The sequence below is a fragment of the Eulemur rufifrons genome, chromosome 28 (assembly GCF_041146395.1).
Source record: "Eulemur rufifrons isolate Redbay chromosome 28, OSU_ERuf_1, whole genome shotgun sequence".
NCBI classification, from domain to species: Eukaryota; Metazoa; Chordata; class Mammalia; order Primates; family Lemuridae; genus Eulemur; species Eulemur rufifrons.
In genome coordinates this window covers 47909752-47928234 of record NC_091010.1, presented here as the reverse complement: position 1 = coordinate 47928234, position 18483 = coordinate 47909752, and the positions used below count along the sequence as shown (strand labels likewise).

Below are 18483 nucleotides of genomic sequence, written 5' to 3'. Positions count from 1 at the left end.
AGCAGGGGGTCGCAGGTCCCTATCCTGAGCCCTCTTCCATCAAAGAGAAAAGTGTCGGCTTGAGTGCGCAGGCTGCGTGAAAGTCGCAGTGTTCTCCTCCTGCGCTCAGTCAGTCCGAGGCGGGGAGGAGTTGGGGAGAGTCCTGGCTCTCAGGCCTTGGCGACCCCTGACTAGGTCTGAGGTCCCGCAGGGCAGAGTGGGCAGGCTCACTCGCAGGCGGATGCCACGGACGTGACGCTAGTGATCTTAGTCGAGTCGTCAGACCATGGCTGCAGATTCTGCAGGGCAAAGAGCGACGAGTTGTGCACACACAGTGGGTCGGCGGGCAGTGGCTGCGCCAGGCTCTTCTGGAAGGCCTCCTGCTGCAGCTGCAGGAGGATACGGTTCGCCTGCTGCCTCTCGGCCTCTCGCTCCTCCGCAGTCTGCCGTCTGCACCAGGAACAAGCCATTACCTGCCAGGGCATGGACCCAGCTCCCCCGAAAGCCCCAACTCTCCCGTGCGCTCCCAGGAGATAACCTGAGCGAGTACTGTTCCTCTTTGCAGTCCCCAACTCCAGGTCAGTCCCCTTTAATGCATTCTCTTCTCTTGAGGGTCTCAACCTCTGACAAAGACTAGAAACCCCTAAAGTGGATGGAGCTGAGGTCTCCCGGAGGAGCAGTGGGAAAGTCTGTGACGCCCAAATGGCTGGGACTCCTCACCTATGCTTGGCACAAACACCCCCACCAGCCTCGCAGGGCTCAGCCAGGGGTAGGATGGCATCTCACCTCTCCCCAGCCCTGAGGGAGACCAGGCGCTGTCTCAAGCCCGAGAGGCCTCACCCTCCCCACAAGTACAGCTCAGAGAAGCAAGGGCCAGTGGATATGACCTCCTCTACGGGACCCCTCTTCTCTCCTTTCTCTGCGAACCTCACCCAGACCTTGGGCCTCCTGTGTGGAGCGCTGTGCCCAGGCCGGGCTCCCACAGGATCCACCGGCTTCCTCCCAGGCGGTCCAGGGAGGCAATGACTCACTTATTCCATTTAATGCTGCCCCTCCACTCTGTCAACTGAGATCAAACGTCTGTCTCTAAGGTGGACAGACCTAATGGGAGTCCCCGGGGCCTCCAGAAGCAATTTGTAGGCGATCGATGAAGCTGCGCGAAGCCTGCAAGGGCCTCTTCCAGCGGCCTCCACCCCTTCTTGACTTTTGGTTCTGTGTATCTTTCTGTCTCTCATCTTCCCCTTCTGTCCTGCATTTCAAAATGACTGAATGTTTCTCTTCCTTTTTGCTTTGTTTTATCTCTTGTTTCCTCACATCCCCCACTCCCTTGGTTCTCTCTGAGTTAAGGAAATTTGTTTGAAACGAAAATGGCGGTTTTAGTCGTCCATTGCTTTTCTTTATGATTAATAAGATTTCTTCAGGCTGCCTGTTTTTCCTCCTTTTCTCCCTTGAGTGAGTGTCTTTGTCTTTCCCTTTGTGTTTCAGTTTCTCTCTTTGCCTGCCCTTTTTTGTCTCTGTGTCCCCTCTCTCTGGGAGGCCTGCCTGGCTCCCTCCCCTCCACTCGGCCTGCGCCTCCCCTAGGCCTTGGACACATCAGTGCCCCCTGCCCCAGCTAGTCCCTTATTCCCTCTTTCGCCTTCCAGAGGTCTGAAACCACGTCCCCCACCTCTTCCCCAGCGCCAGGAATGTTGGGGGGGCGGTAGACTCCCGGGGCCATGGCTTCCTTTGTGGCCCCAAGGCGGAATCCCAGGCAGATTCTTCGCCTTCATTCAGAAAAAGAGGAAACTCCAATTCCTTCCTCCTGCCCCAAGGCCCGCCCGGCCCGGCGCCGCGCCGACTTCGCCCAGACTGCTGCTCTCGCGTACGGGGGAATAAGCTAGGAGAAACTCTCGAGTGTGGAACCGAGTGTGCGGGCCACATGTGCGGGAGGGTGCAGGGGTGCGGAGAGTGCAGCCGGAGAAAGCGCTGGTGTGTGCGCAGAATAAGGCCGCTTAGGAGTGCGTGGGACGCTTCTTGTCGCTGAGGGGAAGGGGAAGGGAGAGCGAAAACGAGAGAAGTCGAGGTATATTCACGTGAAAAAAGTGTGTAGTTAACTAGTTTGGGCTATGCGACGGGAAAATGTCTGTTTTTCTCACACACACCCATCTGCTCCTAATTGATTCCCCTTTCACTGGGACCCGCGAAACACTGCCGCAGCCGGCGCGGATTGATTTTCCCGTCGCAGGGTGGGGGACCGGCTGCGCAGAGGCCGGTGTCTGGGGAGGAGGCTCAGCCCGCGGCCGGGGGCCCCAGACGCTCTGCCGGGAGCCCGGCTGGAGCGTTGAAACAAGGCACAGGACGTGTCGCCTCCAGTCCTCTTGGGACAGAGGACTCCACAATCACGAGTCTGCACAAACAAAAAGCTCCCCAGAACCCACCCACTGAGCTCGGAGCCTGGACTGCATCGAGAGCTCTAACCCGTCTGTTTGCCCAAGCGGCGGAGACCAGCCGCGTCTACACGGGTACAGAGTGCGCTGGCCAGAAAGCCCTGAAGCCTCCGGTAAAACAGAATCCATCTCTCCAGCCCCATCTCGGCTACCAGCCTCCGTCGCTTCCAGCTCCCGGCGAGCCTAGCAGGAGCCCGCTCCTCCGAAACGATCGGAAACCCGCGAGCGAAGTGGAGGGAGTGTGTGCGCCCCAAGAGGGGCCGAAAGCCAAAAGCAGCCCGAGCCTGGGCCCCGCGGCCCACCCGCCCTGCTTGCTCACCTCCACTTCGTCCTCCGGTTCTGGAACCAGGTTTTGACCTGCGCGTCGGTCATTTTGAGTGCCTTGGCCAGGGCGGCACGCTCGGCCGAGGCCAGGTACTTCTGGCGGTGGAAGCGCTTCTCCAGCTCGCAGATCTGCAGGCGCGTGAAGGACGTGCGCGGCTTCTTCTTCTTGGGGGGCGTCCGGTTCTGATAGGGGTGACCTATACGGCGTGTTACAGTGAAGGGTGAGAGGGCCACTGGAGCGGGAGACAGACAGACGGCAGAGGCAAGCGGCAGAGCGTCAGGAGGCGTCCCAGACCCAGCACCGCGCGAGTCAGCGAGCGCAGCGGCTGGACCCTGCGAGCAGGGCCGCGATCCTCTCGTCAGCCCTCAGCGTCAAGCCAGCGGCGGGAAACGGCCCCCTCCCGCCCGCCAGGCCGACGCCGCCCCTACCACCGAGGCCTCCCTAGCCCCGGGCTCAGGAGAGCCCAACTCTCCTGAGCCCAACTCCCCCCACCCCTTCCACTCCCCAACCAGGGGCAGTCTAAGGCAAGCTAATAGTCCCAGCTCCCCCTGCTCCAGGCCTCCGGGCTCAGAGAAGCCGCCCAACAGTAACAGGACAAGTGTGTTCCAGGCCCCTGACTCTGGGTCCTGACTTAAGCCTCCATCACAGGACAGCACACACAGACATATAGCATACAACGGGGACAAACTTATAGATCTATGCACCCAAACAGGCCGAAACACTTAGACAAGCACAGGCACAGGCACAGGACACTGGGCAACACAGGGCCACAGAAACAGGATTAGGGCAGACTGTGGCTCCATGAGGTAGGCCCTATGGCGAGTACCTTTCACCAGAGACCCAGGACCAGTGGGCTTCCTGCCGGGCATTCTCACAGAGCCCTTCAAGACTGGCCTGGCCTAGGTGTCGAAGTGGATAGGCACCAGGCCCTGCCTCTCCTGCCCAGAGAGGACTTGGGTTGAAGCACTGGGGCCCTGGAGTGAGGGTGCTTCCTGGAGACCCAGAGCAAAGCAGCAGTTCTGCCTCTGACCCCACTTCTGCCATGGCCCAGGGTTTGGTTAGCGGCTCCAGGAGTAGTTTCCCCGCCTGTGCTGTCTGGAACAGGAGCGGGGAGCCTCCTAGCCCAGTGTCTGCCTCTCAGCTGCTTCTCCCACAGTGGCTACGTGCACCCGTTCTCCACTGTTGGGCGCTGAGTCCCAGCCAGGAGTCCCAGTGTCCGCGGGCAGCGGCCTGTGCCTCCCGCCTCCTGCCTCCTCTCTCTGAGGACCAGCCGGCTAACAGGGGCTTCTCAGAGGGGTTTGGAAACTTGGCTTGGCTTGAGGATCAGGGTCTCGGATCTGGGGAACGGCAAGGGGAGTAGGAAGTGAGGCCTGGGAGAAGGGGCCCACGGGACAGCGGGAGCTGAGTGCCCTGCTGAGAGCGGAAACGGGAGCAGAGGGAGCCAGGCAAGCGGAGAAAGGCACGGAGCAGACAGCGGAGAGGGCGGCAGCCGGCCACCACCTAGTGCGTAATCGTCCCGGGAGTAGTCCTCCCACCACCGACACCGGATCGATTGCCTGCGGGCCGGTGCATTATTCACGCCAGAGATAACAGGGCTGGGGCCTGGGGAAGGACGCCGAGCCCGGACAGAACAAATATGAAGAGCGAGCTGTCCCGGGCTGCTCTGCCCTGCTCTGCCACCGACCCGGACGAAGCCTGCGGTCCGAAAACAGGGTCCTCCAGCTTTGTGTCTTTACCGGGGCTCCGGGCCTCTGGCAGGCCCGGCAGCACGGCAGGTAGTGGAGCTCGGAGCGCGAAGTGCTTGTGTGTGTAGGGGACCGCAGGTAGGGGAACCTGTTCTTGTGTTTGATTCTGTGGCTCGCTGCCTCAGTCAGAGAACAGCAACCCGTACGGAAGAAATAGTTTGTTCACATTGCACCCCTTTCTCCGAGATTTCTGAGCTCCAAACGCCGTTAGAAGGTAGTCCTGAATCTACAGCCCCCTTCCCTCTGCCTGACCGGGCCCAGGGATCTGTGGGGGGGGCGGGGGGAAGGCAGGGAGAGTTTCTCTGAGCAGGGGTTCTGCAGGAGAGACAGGGGTCCAGGTTGGGAGAACTCTTCAAGCATGGCGATTCTGCGACGATAGAAATGGGCAGGCAGCTGAACTTGGGGAAAGCACCAAGAGGAGCTGGGCGACCTGGCACGCAGAAGGGGTTGCAGGGAGCCACCGGACGGGGGAGGGTAACACAGAGCCCAGGCTGCGGCCAGGCGGGGCGCGCGCAGGCCGGACTCACCTGTGAACCTGTCCTTTGTGTATCTGCGGTTACTCTCCATCCAGGGGAAGGTGAGGCCAGTGAGGTTGTTGACACCCGGCACAGCAGGTACAGAGGGCACGGTGGGCAAGCCAGTGGCCAGGGGCTGAGGGTGGGCCACGGCTCCGGCTAGCGGCCTGTGCGCGGGCACCCGGATCACCCCCGCAGCGCTCAGCGAACCCCCGCCACTGCTGCCGCCGCCACCGCCGCCCCCAGGACCAGGACCGCCAGCCAAGGCCATGTTCACGTTGTAGGAGCCGGCCAGTGGACCCATGCTGCAGGCGCCGCCGCCGCCAGCTGGGCCGCCCGGGCCGCCGGGGCCGCCTGGACCGCCAGCACCGTAGGCTCCCGCGCCCCCGGCCCCCGCCCCGGCCGCGGAGCTCCCGCCACCGTAAGTATAGGCGCCTCCGACCAAACAGCCAAGGCCGTATTCTCCGTCCTGGAGGCGCGAGGCGGGCCCCATGCAGCCGCCCTGGTCCGGGCTGTTGAGGATCTGGTCGATGCCAAAGCTGATGGGCTCCGCGTGGCCCGGGTGGAGGTGGTGCGGACCCAGGTGCTCCATGCTGGCCCCGGCCCCACGGGGGGGCCCGGGCGGCGGCGCGCTCTGTGCTTGGCTCCGGGGGCAGTGAGCAGGGTCGTGGAGGCAACAGCAGCTCCTGGCTGCGCCGAGACTTGGAGGCAAAGTGCGCCGAAGGGCTAAAGTAGGGGGGAGGGGAGGAAGAGAAGGGGCGTCGTTTTCTTCCCTTCTCTGGCTTCTCCTTCCCCTCTCCGGCTGCTCGCTTGCTGTTGACTCCGGGACATCAATCACTGGGCGAAAAAGCCCGGTGCGAGCGAGCTTCGGCGTTTCGGCCCGGTCTCTCCATTGGCTGTGCGCGGAGAGGAGCGGGGTGAATGACAGCGCGGGGGAGGGGAGGGGAGGGAGAGAGGGAGGCCAGGAGCCCAGACAGATGCAGGAGCCAGAGACAGAGGGACGGCGACCAAGGCTTGGAGTAGTTCATGAAGAGAAAGAAGAGGGGAAAGCAGAGGCTTAAAAGGAAAAAGAAAAGAAACAGGAGCCAGCCATTCCCAGAGATGGACAGACCCTAGGAAGGAGTCAGAGCTCTTCCCCACCTGGCAGAAGCCACCCCCTCACTTTGAATTGGGCCAAAGGAGTCCAGCCCACCAGGCTCCTGGGGAAGGGGTGTCCCTGCCCAACTGGAGAATCTCCCCAAGGGCTCAGCTGGGAAACACCTGTCACTCAATCGAGCGATTTACTCCAAACTTCAAGTCCAGCTTGTTAGAAAGTAGAAGACTGTCTACTCCCCAGGTATGGAGCTCAGGCCCCGAGGCAGGACGGTGAGTTCAGGCTTGTCCTTCTTTAAAACACAGGCCTGTGAACAACTGGCTATATGTTATTTTTATAAAAATCAACAAGCGCCCGACTCAGCCTCTTTAGAGAAATTAATGAAGGGAAGGCTTCCTGAAAGACAGGCACAAATCAGGGGAGTTGGTTTGGGGCCTGCTGCCAGGGTGCCCGTGCCTCAAGATACCCCTTTCCTTTTAGATAAACAGATGCCTCAAGAAGCAATTCCTACCGTGTTTGAGTGAATTCAGCTAGATTGCTTTCTACCTTGCAACTAGCCCAGGGCTGGCTCTTCCAGGCAAGGAGCCTCTGGACTGTGGTGAGGGGAAGAAGTTATTTTCTTACTTTTGGAATCTTGGGAGGGAGGCCTAAGGGCTTAAGGCAGTGGGGGCTGGGGCTGATGGGACTAGGATCAGGAAAGTGTATCCAGGACAAATTTAAGCCTTTTCAAAGTTTTGCCTGTGGCTGACTGGCTGAGAGCCCAAGAGAGCTCCGGTTTTCTGCTTTCTCTCTTTTCCCTCTCAAGTAGGGAAAGATCTACTCCCTCCTAGGAGCCAAGCTCTGGGAAAGGCACAGGTTCCACCACTTGGAATCTATAGAAATATAGGTCTATTTCAGGTCACTTTCAGATTCAACTTTCAGGGAGGGCCTATTACTATCAGGCAAGATGCTAGAATGTGAAGGTTCACACTCTATTTATCAAATCTTGTTGTAATCTATTTGCTTTGGCCAATACCAACACTGTCAGATGAGCATTATCCCTATTTTACAGATGTGAGGAAACCAAATTTCAGAGAGGTTATGTTTGGTATAAGTCAAGAGGAAGATCTAGCTTTGACTTGCTTTTGTGGGTTAGCCTGGAAACCCAGCTGCTGGTCAGAAGCTCATTTGTATGGGGGAAACTTTGTCTGAGCTCCAGCCAAGGGGACAAATGCCCACTCAAGACAAAGCCAGATGTGAAGTTGGTAGTTGTTTGCAAACACCGAGCAGAAACATCAGGAGAGAGCCCCACTCTTTGCCAGTGCTCTCCTCCACACCCACTCAATCGAGGTCCTACACCCTTCCCAGGAGGGTGAATGAAACCTCCATTACTGACTTTGCAAGTTGTTTGAACCTAAATGAGTCTTTTTCCTGCCTCTTATCTTGAGGGAACTAAAGCAGAAATAAACATAAATGTTTACTGAAAAACTACTTTGTGCCAGGTACCACATCTCACTTATCATAGCAACCCTGAGAAGTTAATAGAAATGTCCCAATTTTTTTTATAACTAAAAAAATTAAATGAATGTTCATGGAAGTTTTATTCATAATAGCCCCAAGGGGGAAACAACTCAAATGTCCATCAACTGATGAATGCATAAACCAAATGTAGTATAGCTACACAATGAAATATTATTCGGCCATAAACAGGAATGAAGGAAGTGCTGGTTCATGCTACAACATGGATGAACCTAGGAAACTATTATGCTATGTGAAAGAAGCCAGGCACAGAGGTCACATATTGTATGATTCCATTTATGTGAAATGTCCCAAATAGGCAAATCCACAGGGGCAGAGAGTAGATTAGTGGTCGCCTGGGGCTGGGGATGGGGGGAATGGGAACTGACTGCCAAGAGATATAAAATTTCTTTTAGCGTGATGAAAATATTCTGGAATTAGACAGTGGTGATGGTTGCGCAACTTTGTGAAAATACTAAAAACCATGGAATTGTACATTTTAAAAGGATGAATATTATGGTATGTGAATTATGTCTCATTTTTTAAAAAGAAAAAATTAGAACTGAGACTTACTGAAGAGGACAAACTTGCCCAAAGTCCGATAGACAGAGAAGATTGATCTGAGATCCCAAAACCTGAACTGTTTTCCCTGTATGAGACTGAAAACTACAGGGAGGGGCGCTGGAGCTTCCTTTGAGCTGGGTCCCAGTGGCCTCGCTCCTTGTCTCACCACAGTTCTGCATGCTGCAGTTAAAACCCTATGTTTCTAGGTAATCCTCAGCACAATTTCTCTTTGCCACTTTCTGGCCCATGCAGAAAATCACTTGAGTATTCCTAACGCTGTCCCCTTCCTCTTCCAGGTACACATTTCCAGCTCTTATGGCTCCCAACCCTGCCTGTTCCAATCCTTTTGGCGTCTTCCCAACCCACTTCTTGAACTCCTCACATACGGCACCAATTGTTCAGGGTACCTGAGAAGAGACTTCACCCTTGCTGTCCCAGCCCAAGGTTGGCAGAAGTCACAATTACCTAATGGCCCACTAAGACTGTCAAGGTCTTCTTGTAAATTTCAGCAAGCCAGGGACATACCGACTTGCCCTTGTCCTCACCACTGCCTGCCTGACTGATTTATTCTTTACTTTTCTGCCACCTTTCTTGCTTATCAGAGTCAACTTTTATCCCAGTTCAATTCTGAGGTGTTGGGGTTCTGTGAGTCTGTTTGACCTCAGCCTTTGTCTTCCAATAGGGTAGTGGCTGAGGGCCAGGGCTACCCTCCTAGTCCCTTCCTTTCCTGGAAAGATGAGACCAGAGGGGCAGGACTTGTTGGGCTCTGGTTTGCACCCCTTCTCCTGGAAGCAGTGTAACTGAGCACAATGCTGCAGGGAGGAAAAGTTTTCAGACACAGGGGAGAAGACTCACACAGAGCTTATATTTGGTTTCCACATCGCTTTTCATTGCAGAGCAGCCCTGTTAGGAAAGAGGAGGCAGGGAAAGAAAGCAGGACTTGCAAAGCACCTGCCATGTCCTAGGCACCTTTACTCACAGCAATTATCTCTCCTCTCATCCTCCAATAATCCTGGGATGTGGATTTTGTTATCTCCATTTTACAGATGGGAAAACTGAGGCACTGAAAGCTGGAAAGGGGCAGTGACTGGACTTAAATGCTGCTTTTCTGACTCTATTCATCACAAGCTGCTTCCTCAACCCTAAACTTGGCTTTTGCCTTGCAGTAGTATCTTACATGAGCCTAGGTGAGTTACAGACCCTTCTGTCCAGTCCTGAGGCCACCTGGTAACACCCCTCCTCCAAGCAGCATCTCCCCCTCACCAGCAGAATATAAAGAGCCTCCAATTAAAAGAAGAGCAGCTGGGGCTGGGGCAGGGGGAGGAGGAAAGGAAGGGCTGGGCCCAGAGGGAGGCCCCTTTGGATCCCACATGGTCCCCTTCCCCCTCTGGGAGAGACCCCCGGGCCAGGGGTTGTCCTTTAGCTTAGGGGTATGTATGGAAACTTAATTACTTTGTGTTTGTGGGACTGTGTGTGCACTAGGGGAGAGCCAGATGTGAACGCCTGCGTGACAGTGAGGGTTGAGAGGGCTGTGCAGATGTCCCAGGCATGTCTTTAAGAAATAATTTTAAAAATTTATTCAATGAATATTTATTGAGTGTCTAGTGCGTATCAGGCACAGTGTTAGGCTGTTAGGATATGACTGCAAGCAAAACATGTGTCGGTAAGAGTGTTGGCAGAGAAGAAGGGAGTCTGGGTGTTTTTTGCAACTGGATTTGTCATGGGAGGATATGTGTTAGTGAGAATGAAAGTGAATGTGTGTTTTCTGTATTAGGATGAGTGTGTGTCTACAGCTATTCCTCTGTAATAAGCACGTGTGATGGGGTGAGGGTATCCCTTGCTACTGCATGCAAGTGTGAGTGCAGTAATGTGTGCTGCCGATGGTGCATCTGTGGGAGGTGTGTCTTATATTCCAATGTGGTTGTCAGGGAAATGGCATATGTGGGCCTGTGGGTGTGGGGAGGGGGAGACAGGGCATGCCCAGTGGATATGTATCAGGGAAAGGTGGAAGGGCTGAGAAACATGGAGGAGGATGTGTAACATGAAATGGTCCACGGTGGGGCCAGCAGGGTCTGTAGTCCCAATACCAAAGGTGTCTGCCCTGCCTTGCCCACCTGTCTCAGTAAAGGGGCCAGAAAACTTTCCCTGCCATGGGGGAGGCAGGAGCAGCTGGTGACTTAGGGACATAAAGACCCAGTAAAGTGCACTCTAACCCTAGGGAGCCCTGGGTGTGGGGGAGTGTTGGAGAGTCTAGACTGGGGAAGGAGGGAGGGAGCAGGTCAGGCTGTTCCAGCCACACAACTCAGTGATTCCTCAGGACTAGGGGTGGAGGGTGTTCCAGAGCCAGCCCCAGGTGCCCCCACCCAATCCTCACAGTAAGACACTGGGGACCTCTCCAACATGGAAATACAGGTACACATTTCCCATCAGTGGAGGGACCCTGAGTGGGTAGAGGACATAGGAATAGACACTTCCCTACTGTACGCCATGCCTTAGCTGTCATCTGGTGTCATCTGGGTAACTTTCTCCTCCTCCCACCCCCACCTCCCCCCTTTACCCTACCCCCATCAGAGCCCAGTAGGTGGATGCTTTGAAAATGGGGTCCTTCTGTGTGTGTGTAGGGGGCACAGGAGGTCTCCCCTCGCCCTTTTGCTTCTGATCCTAAAGGAAGCTGTTGGCCCCATCACCCCTGGGCATTGAGCTAGGGCCTCAGGGTTCTCTCTAACTCCCTCCCAAGGGAGGCCTAGAGACCCTCAGGTTCCACCATCCAGTACTTGGTCTTGGCCATGTTGCCCTTGACTAGGGCATCTTCCACCCTAAATCTCCACCCAGGATGCCAGAACCCAAGAAAAACTTGGGCAGGGGGTGGGCTGAGAGAAGGCTGGGGGCAGGCACCCTGGCCCTGTCCTCCCCAAATAGCTCCCAAATGGCTCCCTGGTATGGAGTTTGGTGTCCCATCAGTGGGCCCCAGAATGGCAGCTCAGCCTAGGATCCAGGGCTACAGGCTGGCCCCAACCTCTCCCACACTTGCCATCTACCTGGGCTCTACTCTGAGGGCCAGGTGGGTCTGTACCTATACTGGGGCCAAGGACCTTTGGGGGCAGACCCTGGGCTGAGGTGTGGGGGAGGGAGAGGAAGCGATGAGAGCACCAGCCTGCTTTGGGCTGGGCCTCCAAGGGCCATCTCTACCTTCTAGGAACCACCCTACTCCCTGAGACACTGAGGCTGGCAAGCTCCCTTAGTGTCCTGGGGCAGGACCTCTGTGGGCGTATGGGATCCCCCACTTCACCTGCATGGTACAACCAAGGAATGAAGCAAGCTTTCTGGCTGGGCCACAACCCTGCAGTGGCCAGATCTACCCAGATTTCTCATCTCAGTTCTTCTCTGGTATAGATTTGGCCTTAGAGAAAAGGGCCAGTAGAGACTTCAGAGCACCAGGAAACCTGGCCTCCAGGGGGCCCAATCCTTGGCTGTGGCCCTGGAGACCAACAAGGTGGGGGTCTTGCACTAGCTTCTAGGTGCTTTGCCACCTTGGCTTGGGCAGGTCTGTTTATTTCAGGGATACTCAAGACTCAGTTTGCAGGTCAGAAGCCACCCAGTCCTGCTGAGTGGGGGCGGGGCTGTGCTGGGGAGTGGAAAACCCACTCAGACCCCGAGGTCGCATGATGAGAGTGCCTTAGCCTCTGCCTGGTGGATCTGAGATGCTTCCTTCAAATAAAGGAGTGGAGCTGGAGTTAGGGTTTGAAATGAACTCCTCCATCAGAAAAGCACAGCGGGGTGCGGAGACCCAGCTGATGGTGGTGGTGGTGGTGTGTGTGTGTGTGTGTATGTGTGTGTGGTTAATATGTTCCACAAGGTGTCCTGACTGCACACCCAAGCACAGGAAATACACAAATGGGGACATCCAGACACGAGAACACCCAGTCCTTCCCAGATACAGCGTTGACACAGAGACAACACCCTCTCACACGCAGACCCACAGATGCACACCCGCCTTGCATGCAAATATGCAGACACCCCCGGTGTGCAGTCCCCACAGATGCTCACAAGCCTCCTTCACGCATCTATACACAGGTGCCCACAGACACCCGACCGCACGCACAGACCCTGCAGCACAGATTCGCAATAAAACAAAACCACCCCCTCTCCCTTCACGCATACAACCCTGGGGTCGCTGGTACTCGGGCACACGCAGACGCAGGCGCACCCGCCCTCACTCACCCAGCCCCCCCTGCTCAGATAAAACAAAAAACACCCCCGCCCCTCTCAAACATACTCCCATGGCCACATTGGGCCCACAAGCAACCACACGGTTTCCCAACTTTCCCGGGGACGCCAGGTCGCCTTCTCTCGCGGGGGCGGGGTGGGAGGCCGAGCCGCAGGTGCCAGAAGTGGGTCGGGTGGGCGCCGAAGGGGAGGCCGGTATCCATATGCATGGGCTCCGCGCACAAAGAGCAGCTGCCCAGAGCGCAGCCCCGGCGGGCCCAGAGTTGCGCCGAGGTGGCGGCGGCCCGGCTAATTGAATTAGGTCGTCCAGGCCCTGCCACCCGCGCGCCACCCGCGTCCGCTCTGCCACCCGTCCCAGGCAGCCGCAGGCGCTCGCTGGGTGCCGAGGGACGGATTGAGGGAAGGAGGCGCCGCCGCCTGAGCCCTGGCCCGAGGCGGCCTCTCCCGCCGGAAATAATCCCATTGTCCCACGGGTTGCGCGCGGCACTGGGGGCCCGGGATCCCCAACTGGGCTGCGACGCTGTGATTAATGGGATGGCAGCGAGGGAGCTGACACCGGGAAGGGCCGTGGCTCTCCTCCACGCCCCCTACTCCCTGCTTCTCAGCTGCCCTGGGTTCCGGTGCCCCTGCCCCGCCGGAGTCAGAAGCAGGGCGGAAGGGCCAACGGGCAGGCCGCTGGGTATCAGACCGGTCGGGCGCCCTGGCGACACTGCTGGAGCTGGGGTCTGCCGCTCGCCTGCATGAGCGTGCAAGAGCACCCAGAGCGGTGAGCCTCGGCGTGGAGTGGGGTGCTGGGGTGTGAAAGTAGTGAATGCATAGTGCACCGGGTGGGGATGTGGGGCTGTGTGTGGCGAGGCTTGAATGGCTATGTAAGGAGACCAAGCTAACACTTCTGGGGCCCGCACCAGCCCCAAGACCAGGGAGCTGGGCCTGAGCCCTGGTACTGCCCTGGGTCCCACCACAGGAAGTCCCTGCCTGGCACCTGCCCTCCCATCAGCCCAGATTTCCACAGCCACTCCACCCTAGACTCCAGCATGAGCATTTAGCAGTGGGTGCTCCCATCTCCCTCCCATGAGCTCTTCCTTCTAGGACAAGGGTGAAGCACTGGCATTTTTTGTTCCGCTCTTCTCCTGAGATCCTCTGCATCTCGGTTGTTCTAGTACCAGTGGCCCTTTGAGGTTGGGCACAGACACCTCCCCCCGCCCTCAAACACAGGAAGCCCATCATATGCCTCATATGTGGCTGAGAAATAACTCCTCTGTCCTAGGTGGCCTGGGACTCCTCCAGCAGAGAGCATGTCTGTGTCTGTCTCATCCCTAATTGCAAGTGCCTGGGGGCAGACCAGAATCCCAGCTTGTCCCTCAACATTGACACCACCCATAGGTTCTCCTGACACCAGTGAGACTTCCCTGGCTGCTCAGCTCCACCCAAGAATAGTGCAGACCAGGGTGCTCAGGTGGGGCAGACACACAGTCGTGCTCCCGAGTCCCATGGGAAGCAGGAGGCCTGGTTCTGGCCAGAGTGGACCTGTGGGTATCCTAGGGATCCAGCCTCAGGCCTCCAAGGAGGGGAGAAGAGGGCTAGCACCCCAGGAACCTAGGGCCACAGCAGGTTTTGGGGATCATCTCAGTGGTCAGCACAGCTCCCAAGGCCTGGCCCCAGCCAGGACCCTTAGCCAAGTGCCTGCTACCTGCTGCTACCTCCACTGCGCGCCCGCCCCCCCCCCCCACTGAGCTTCCCTAAATTGCCCAGTTATGCAGAAAAGACAAGGTCTTCCCCCTTCCCCTCCATTCAGCTCTGCCTTCTGGCAAAAAAAAATCCTGACTAGGGGTGGGAGCTAACCAAAGCCGAGAGCCAGGTGCCCACCAGAAGGATTCAGTGCATCTGAGGTCTTTGCACCCCATCAGCCAGGAACTGTGGCCTGGAAGCAGTAATACCAAGGGGAGAGGTGGCTGCTGCCTCTGCCCACACTGCTCCACTGCTACCCAGGTCTCCCCAAGGTTAACAGAGGAGCTCTGGACTGGGGGCAGCCACCAGGGCCACCCAGAGGGGCAAGACACCAATGCCTCCCATTCTCACGGGCCAGCCGCCAGGCCTCGACGGTCAGCACAGTATTTCCAGGGACTTTTACTGCAGCGCCAAGATGAGCAGTGACATTCCCCTCTCCCCTTTCATAAATATTGCATCTTCCCAATGCAATTACAGGAGACTGAACGGCATGAGCGTTTACTAAATAAGATTATGGGGTAATGCTAATGCAGTTTATGTCTGCGCTCTGACACCAGACAAACTCCCTATTAATAACCTCTCAATGAGGCGGTAGGCTTGGAAAGCAGAGCCCTCAGATGCCTGGGCTGCGAGCTCCATAAGAATGGCTCAGTCTTGGCTGCCCTCTTCCAGGGGGTGCCAGGCCCTCCATGCCCCCAGGCCTCTTGTCTGGGAGCTCCCTCTCTGTGCCCCTTCTCCAAAGGCGACTTGGCCAAGCCAGGAGCATCATTGACACTCTCACCTCCATTTATCTTCTATTTCTGCAACAATTTAGTCCCAGCTGGCACTACACCCCTCTCTTCCGAATCCCCTAGAAGGGGCCCAATTTTTGTCCCCTGAGAGGCCTACAGGCGTCTTCTGCCCTGGCTCAGAAAGTGCTCATGGCTCTGCTTTGCCAATGGGGAAATTCCCTTCTGGTTCATCTGCAATACTCTCCCCAGTCGCTGGCTACCATTACAGTGAGATAGTAACACTCTCCCAGCTTCCCCCTTCACTCCTTGGGTGCAAAGCCCTGATGACCCCTCCTCCCACTCCCACCCCTCAAAGAAAGAAAATAAAATTTCTACTCTTACTGAAAAACTAGATCAAAGTTCTACCTCTCCTAACATTGTCAGGGCACTATTCATGAGTCCCTCCTCAAGTGGTCAATAACACACAAGTTTTAAAAATTTCCTTTTTTTTAAGGCATATGCCTGTAGTCCCAGTTACTCAGGAGGTAGAGGCCGAAGGATCCCTTGAGCCCAAGAGTTAGAGGCCAGCCTGGGAAATATAGCAAGACCACCATCACTAATAAAAACTAGTTTATTTTTAAAGAGATAAGATCTCCTTCTGTCACCCAGGCTGGAGTAGCAGTAGTGCAAACATACCTCACTTCAGCCACCAATTGCTGGCCTCAGGTGATCTTCCTGCCTCAGCCTCCAGAGTAGCTGGGACTACAGGTGCATGCCACCATGCTTGGCTAATTTTTAAAAATTTTTTTTGTAGAGATGGGGGTCTTGCTGTGTTGCCCACGCTGGTCTTGGCCTCAACTGATCCTCCCACCTTGGTCTCCCAAAGCGCTGGGATTACAGGCATTAACCACTGTGCCTGGCCTACAAAAAATGTTTTTATAATTACTTTTCGATTGTAAATTTGGAGTCACAGAGACATGGGTTAGAATCCCAGCCACACTGGTTTTATAAGTGTGTTTGTGAACAGATAGATTCACTTCGCTGACCCTTGCTTTTCTTGTTTATAAAAGAGACACAATGGGTTATGCCTTCTAATTCATCAAGCTACTATCAGAATCAACATAAAGATGAAACAATGAAAAAGTTTCCTAATTCATTGGGTATATTTCTGTTTTGCTATCTTTTTTGTTGTTGCATTGACCTTTATGTAAAATATTTATCATCCCTGTGGGGCTGGCAGTTGTTGAAACTGAATGTTGTCCAGCCCCGCTCAGTTTTCCAGACTCAGCTGATGAGCTCCTCAGACACACTGGGTGCCTCTCTTGCCTCCCTAATTTCCTCTTCTTGAAGCCCTTTAGGGTCTCATTGAGACGGCAGGGCTAAGGCAGTAGAGACAAGATCTGGAAAAACAGGGGATCCGGGAAGCAGAAAAATAGAGATAGGATTTCAAGGTCAAGAGAGCCATCCCCTGCCTCAGGCCTTGCCCGATACCGCTGGCTGTCATTAAAGCAGCCCCAAGTTCTTCTTCAAATAAAAAGACAGTTTATGCCCAAGGACTCAGTAATGAGGAACCAGAGAGGGGCTGGGGAGCCTGCAGTCTCAGCAAAACCTTCCCCACCTCAGAGGCCTCTCCTCCTGCCTCCCTCCTCCCCCGTCCCTCTGAAGTCAGCGAAACCTTTGAGCAGCTTCTGGAAGGAGGCTCCATTGCCTTTAGAGCAGGCAGAAGGATGAGGGATACTGACAAGGCCCCTTTATACCCCTCCTGGAGCCTCTCTCCAGCCACTGCTAGTCCACCCACGTCCACTCATGTCCACTCGTCTCATTCTGTGTACATATTATAGTGTGTGTTCAGGCTATTTGGGGCTTGTACAATCGTATGACAGGATTGGGAAAAACCACTCCCTGGAAGGTATCTGACCTATGAGTCATCCCAGAGAAGCTAGAGAAGTAGGAAGAGCAAAACTCTGAGCTGAGAGGTGTGGTTATTCACTAGCATCCGGACCTGCCCATCACCTGCACTCCGTAAACCAACTGAAGATCCTAAAGCAGGAAGTAGGAACGCAGTGGGCAGGCTCCAAAGGGGCGTGGACTTTGAAACAGGAAAAGAAGGAGCTATTTGGGCTTCTCTCAGGGAGTGGCTCTTAATTCCAGACAGCAGAAGGCAAAGATGGCACTGTCCTTACGAGCGGCCATCTGGGCCCTGACAAAGCCAGGCCTGACTGTGGCCAGGAAGAGCAGCCGCGCTGCACCACACAGGTTTGTTTGCACCTTCCACCTCTGTGTACTTCAGGAAAACCAATCGGGGCAAGGAGAAATGGACTAGGGAAAAGGTGAGGCTTCAGGGGGCCAGAGAGGAGCCCACTCTAATGGAAAGACAAAAGGCATTGATGTCTGACTAGCTGGATTCAAGTTCTCCCTCTGCCACTCCACTACTCATGTGGTCTTGGGCAACACACTTCTGACCTCTCTGACCTGTAGTTTCCTCCGCTATAAAATGAAGATGTGAAGCTGGGTGTGGTTGCTCACACCTGTAATCCTAGCGACTTGGGAGGCTGAGGCAGGAGGATTGCTTGAGCCCAGGAGTTCGAGACCAGCCTGGGCAACATAGTGAGACCCCCACCTCTAAAACAAATGAAAAAAATTAGCCAGGCACCATGGTGCACGCCCATAGTCCCAGCTATCTGGGAGGCTGAGGTGGGAGGATAGCTTGAGGCCAGGAGTTGAAGGCTGAAGTGAGCAATGATTGTGCCACTGCACTCCAGCCTGGGTGACAGAGCAAGACCCCATCTCTAAATAAATAAATAAAATGGAAGTATGCTCTCTACCCCATGTGACTGGTGAAGGTTAAGAGATGAAAAGATGTAAATGTGCTTAGCCCAACCGCTGGCACAGGGCAGGATCCCAGAGACAGTGGCTGTGTACGAGAAAGAGGTAACTAGAAGGTAACTAGTATAAGAAGGTCTGAAACTCAGGGCAGGAAGATTTAGGATCTTCCTTCGGACTGGGGCTGCTGGGACCGAGGCAGGACCCAGAAAATCAAGAGCAGGTACAAGCTGAAGTGCCTGTTCCTACTCAAGGAGCAGCGAGTGCAGTGTTAATCATTTGCTGTCAGACTGCCTGACTTCGAATCCTAGTAGCCATGTGACCCACAGTACATTTCTCTGTGACTCAGTTTCCTCACCAGGAAAATGGGGATGATATAACAATAGGATCTAGCCTGTGAGCTGATTATGAGAAGTAAATGAGTTAATGTTTGTAAAGTGCTTAGAATGGTGCCTGTCACATAATATAATACTGTACAAATGTATGCTAAATGAATGTGAATAAACCAGGCTCCTATGCAGACGGAGAATTGGGTTCTGAGAAGAACTCAGGCGGCCACAGGTGGAGGGAGGAGGGCAGCCTGCCTCTCTGGTGGTGAAATCCACACCCTTTAGAACCTCGTGCTCTCAGACCCCTTTTGTCCTCAGGTAGCCATGGTGTGTTTACTCAGGAACAAGTTACTCTTTTAAGTCCTCAAGCTGTGCAAGGGTTTGTTAAGGGAAAAGTGGATGTTTCCTCATGTGTTGCTGGTGTTGCTGTAAATTGGTTCCATCCTCCCTGGGTTGGGTAACAAAAACCACGATACTGTTCATATCCTTTGATCAGATAATCCCACTTCTGGGACCATATCC

General features: G+C 55.3%; 1 protein-coding gene across 1 annotated transcript; it reads right to left on the bottom strand.

Annotated features, from left to right (window-relative positions):
• Positions 1-206: 206 nt before the first annotated feature.
• TLX1 (T cell leukemia homeobox 1) lies at positions 207-5582 on the bottom strand. Its single transcript, XM_069460774.1, has 3 exons — positions 5003-5582; positions 2725-2926; positions 207-429 (listed from the first exon to the last, which is right to left on the bottom strand). Exons 1-3 carry the CDS (start codon positions 5580-5582, stop codon positions 207-209), a joined length of 1005 nt encoding a protein of 334 aa, XP_069316875.1.
• Between the last annotated feature and the right edge of the window lie 12901 nt (positions 5583-18483).

Bases quoted from the DNA above. Each gene is read 5' to 3' on its own strand.
- TLX1 (XM_069460774.1), bottom strand. From the start codon at position 5,582: ATGGAGCACCTGGGTCCGCACCACCTCCACCCGGGCCACGCGGAGCCC. The intron at 2,927-5,002 runs GTGAGTCCGGCC...CACGCCGTATAG, and splicing joins CACAAAGGACAGGTTCACAG to GTCACCCCTATCAGAACCGG. The intron at 430-2,724 runs GTGAGCAAGCAG...TTCCTGGTGCAG, and splicing joins AACCGGAGGACGAAGTGGAG to ACGGCAGACTGCGGAGGAGC.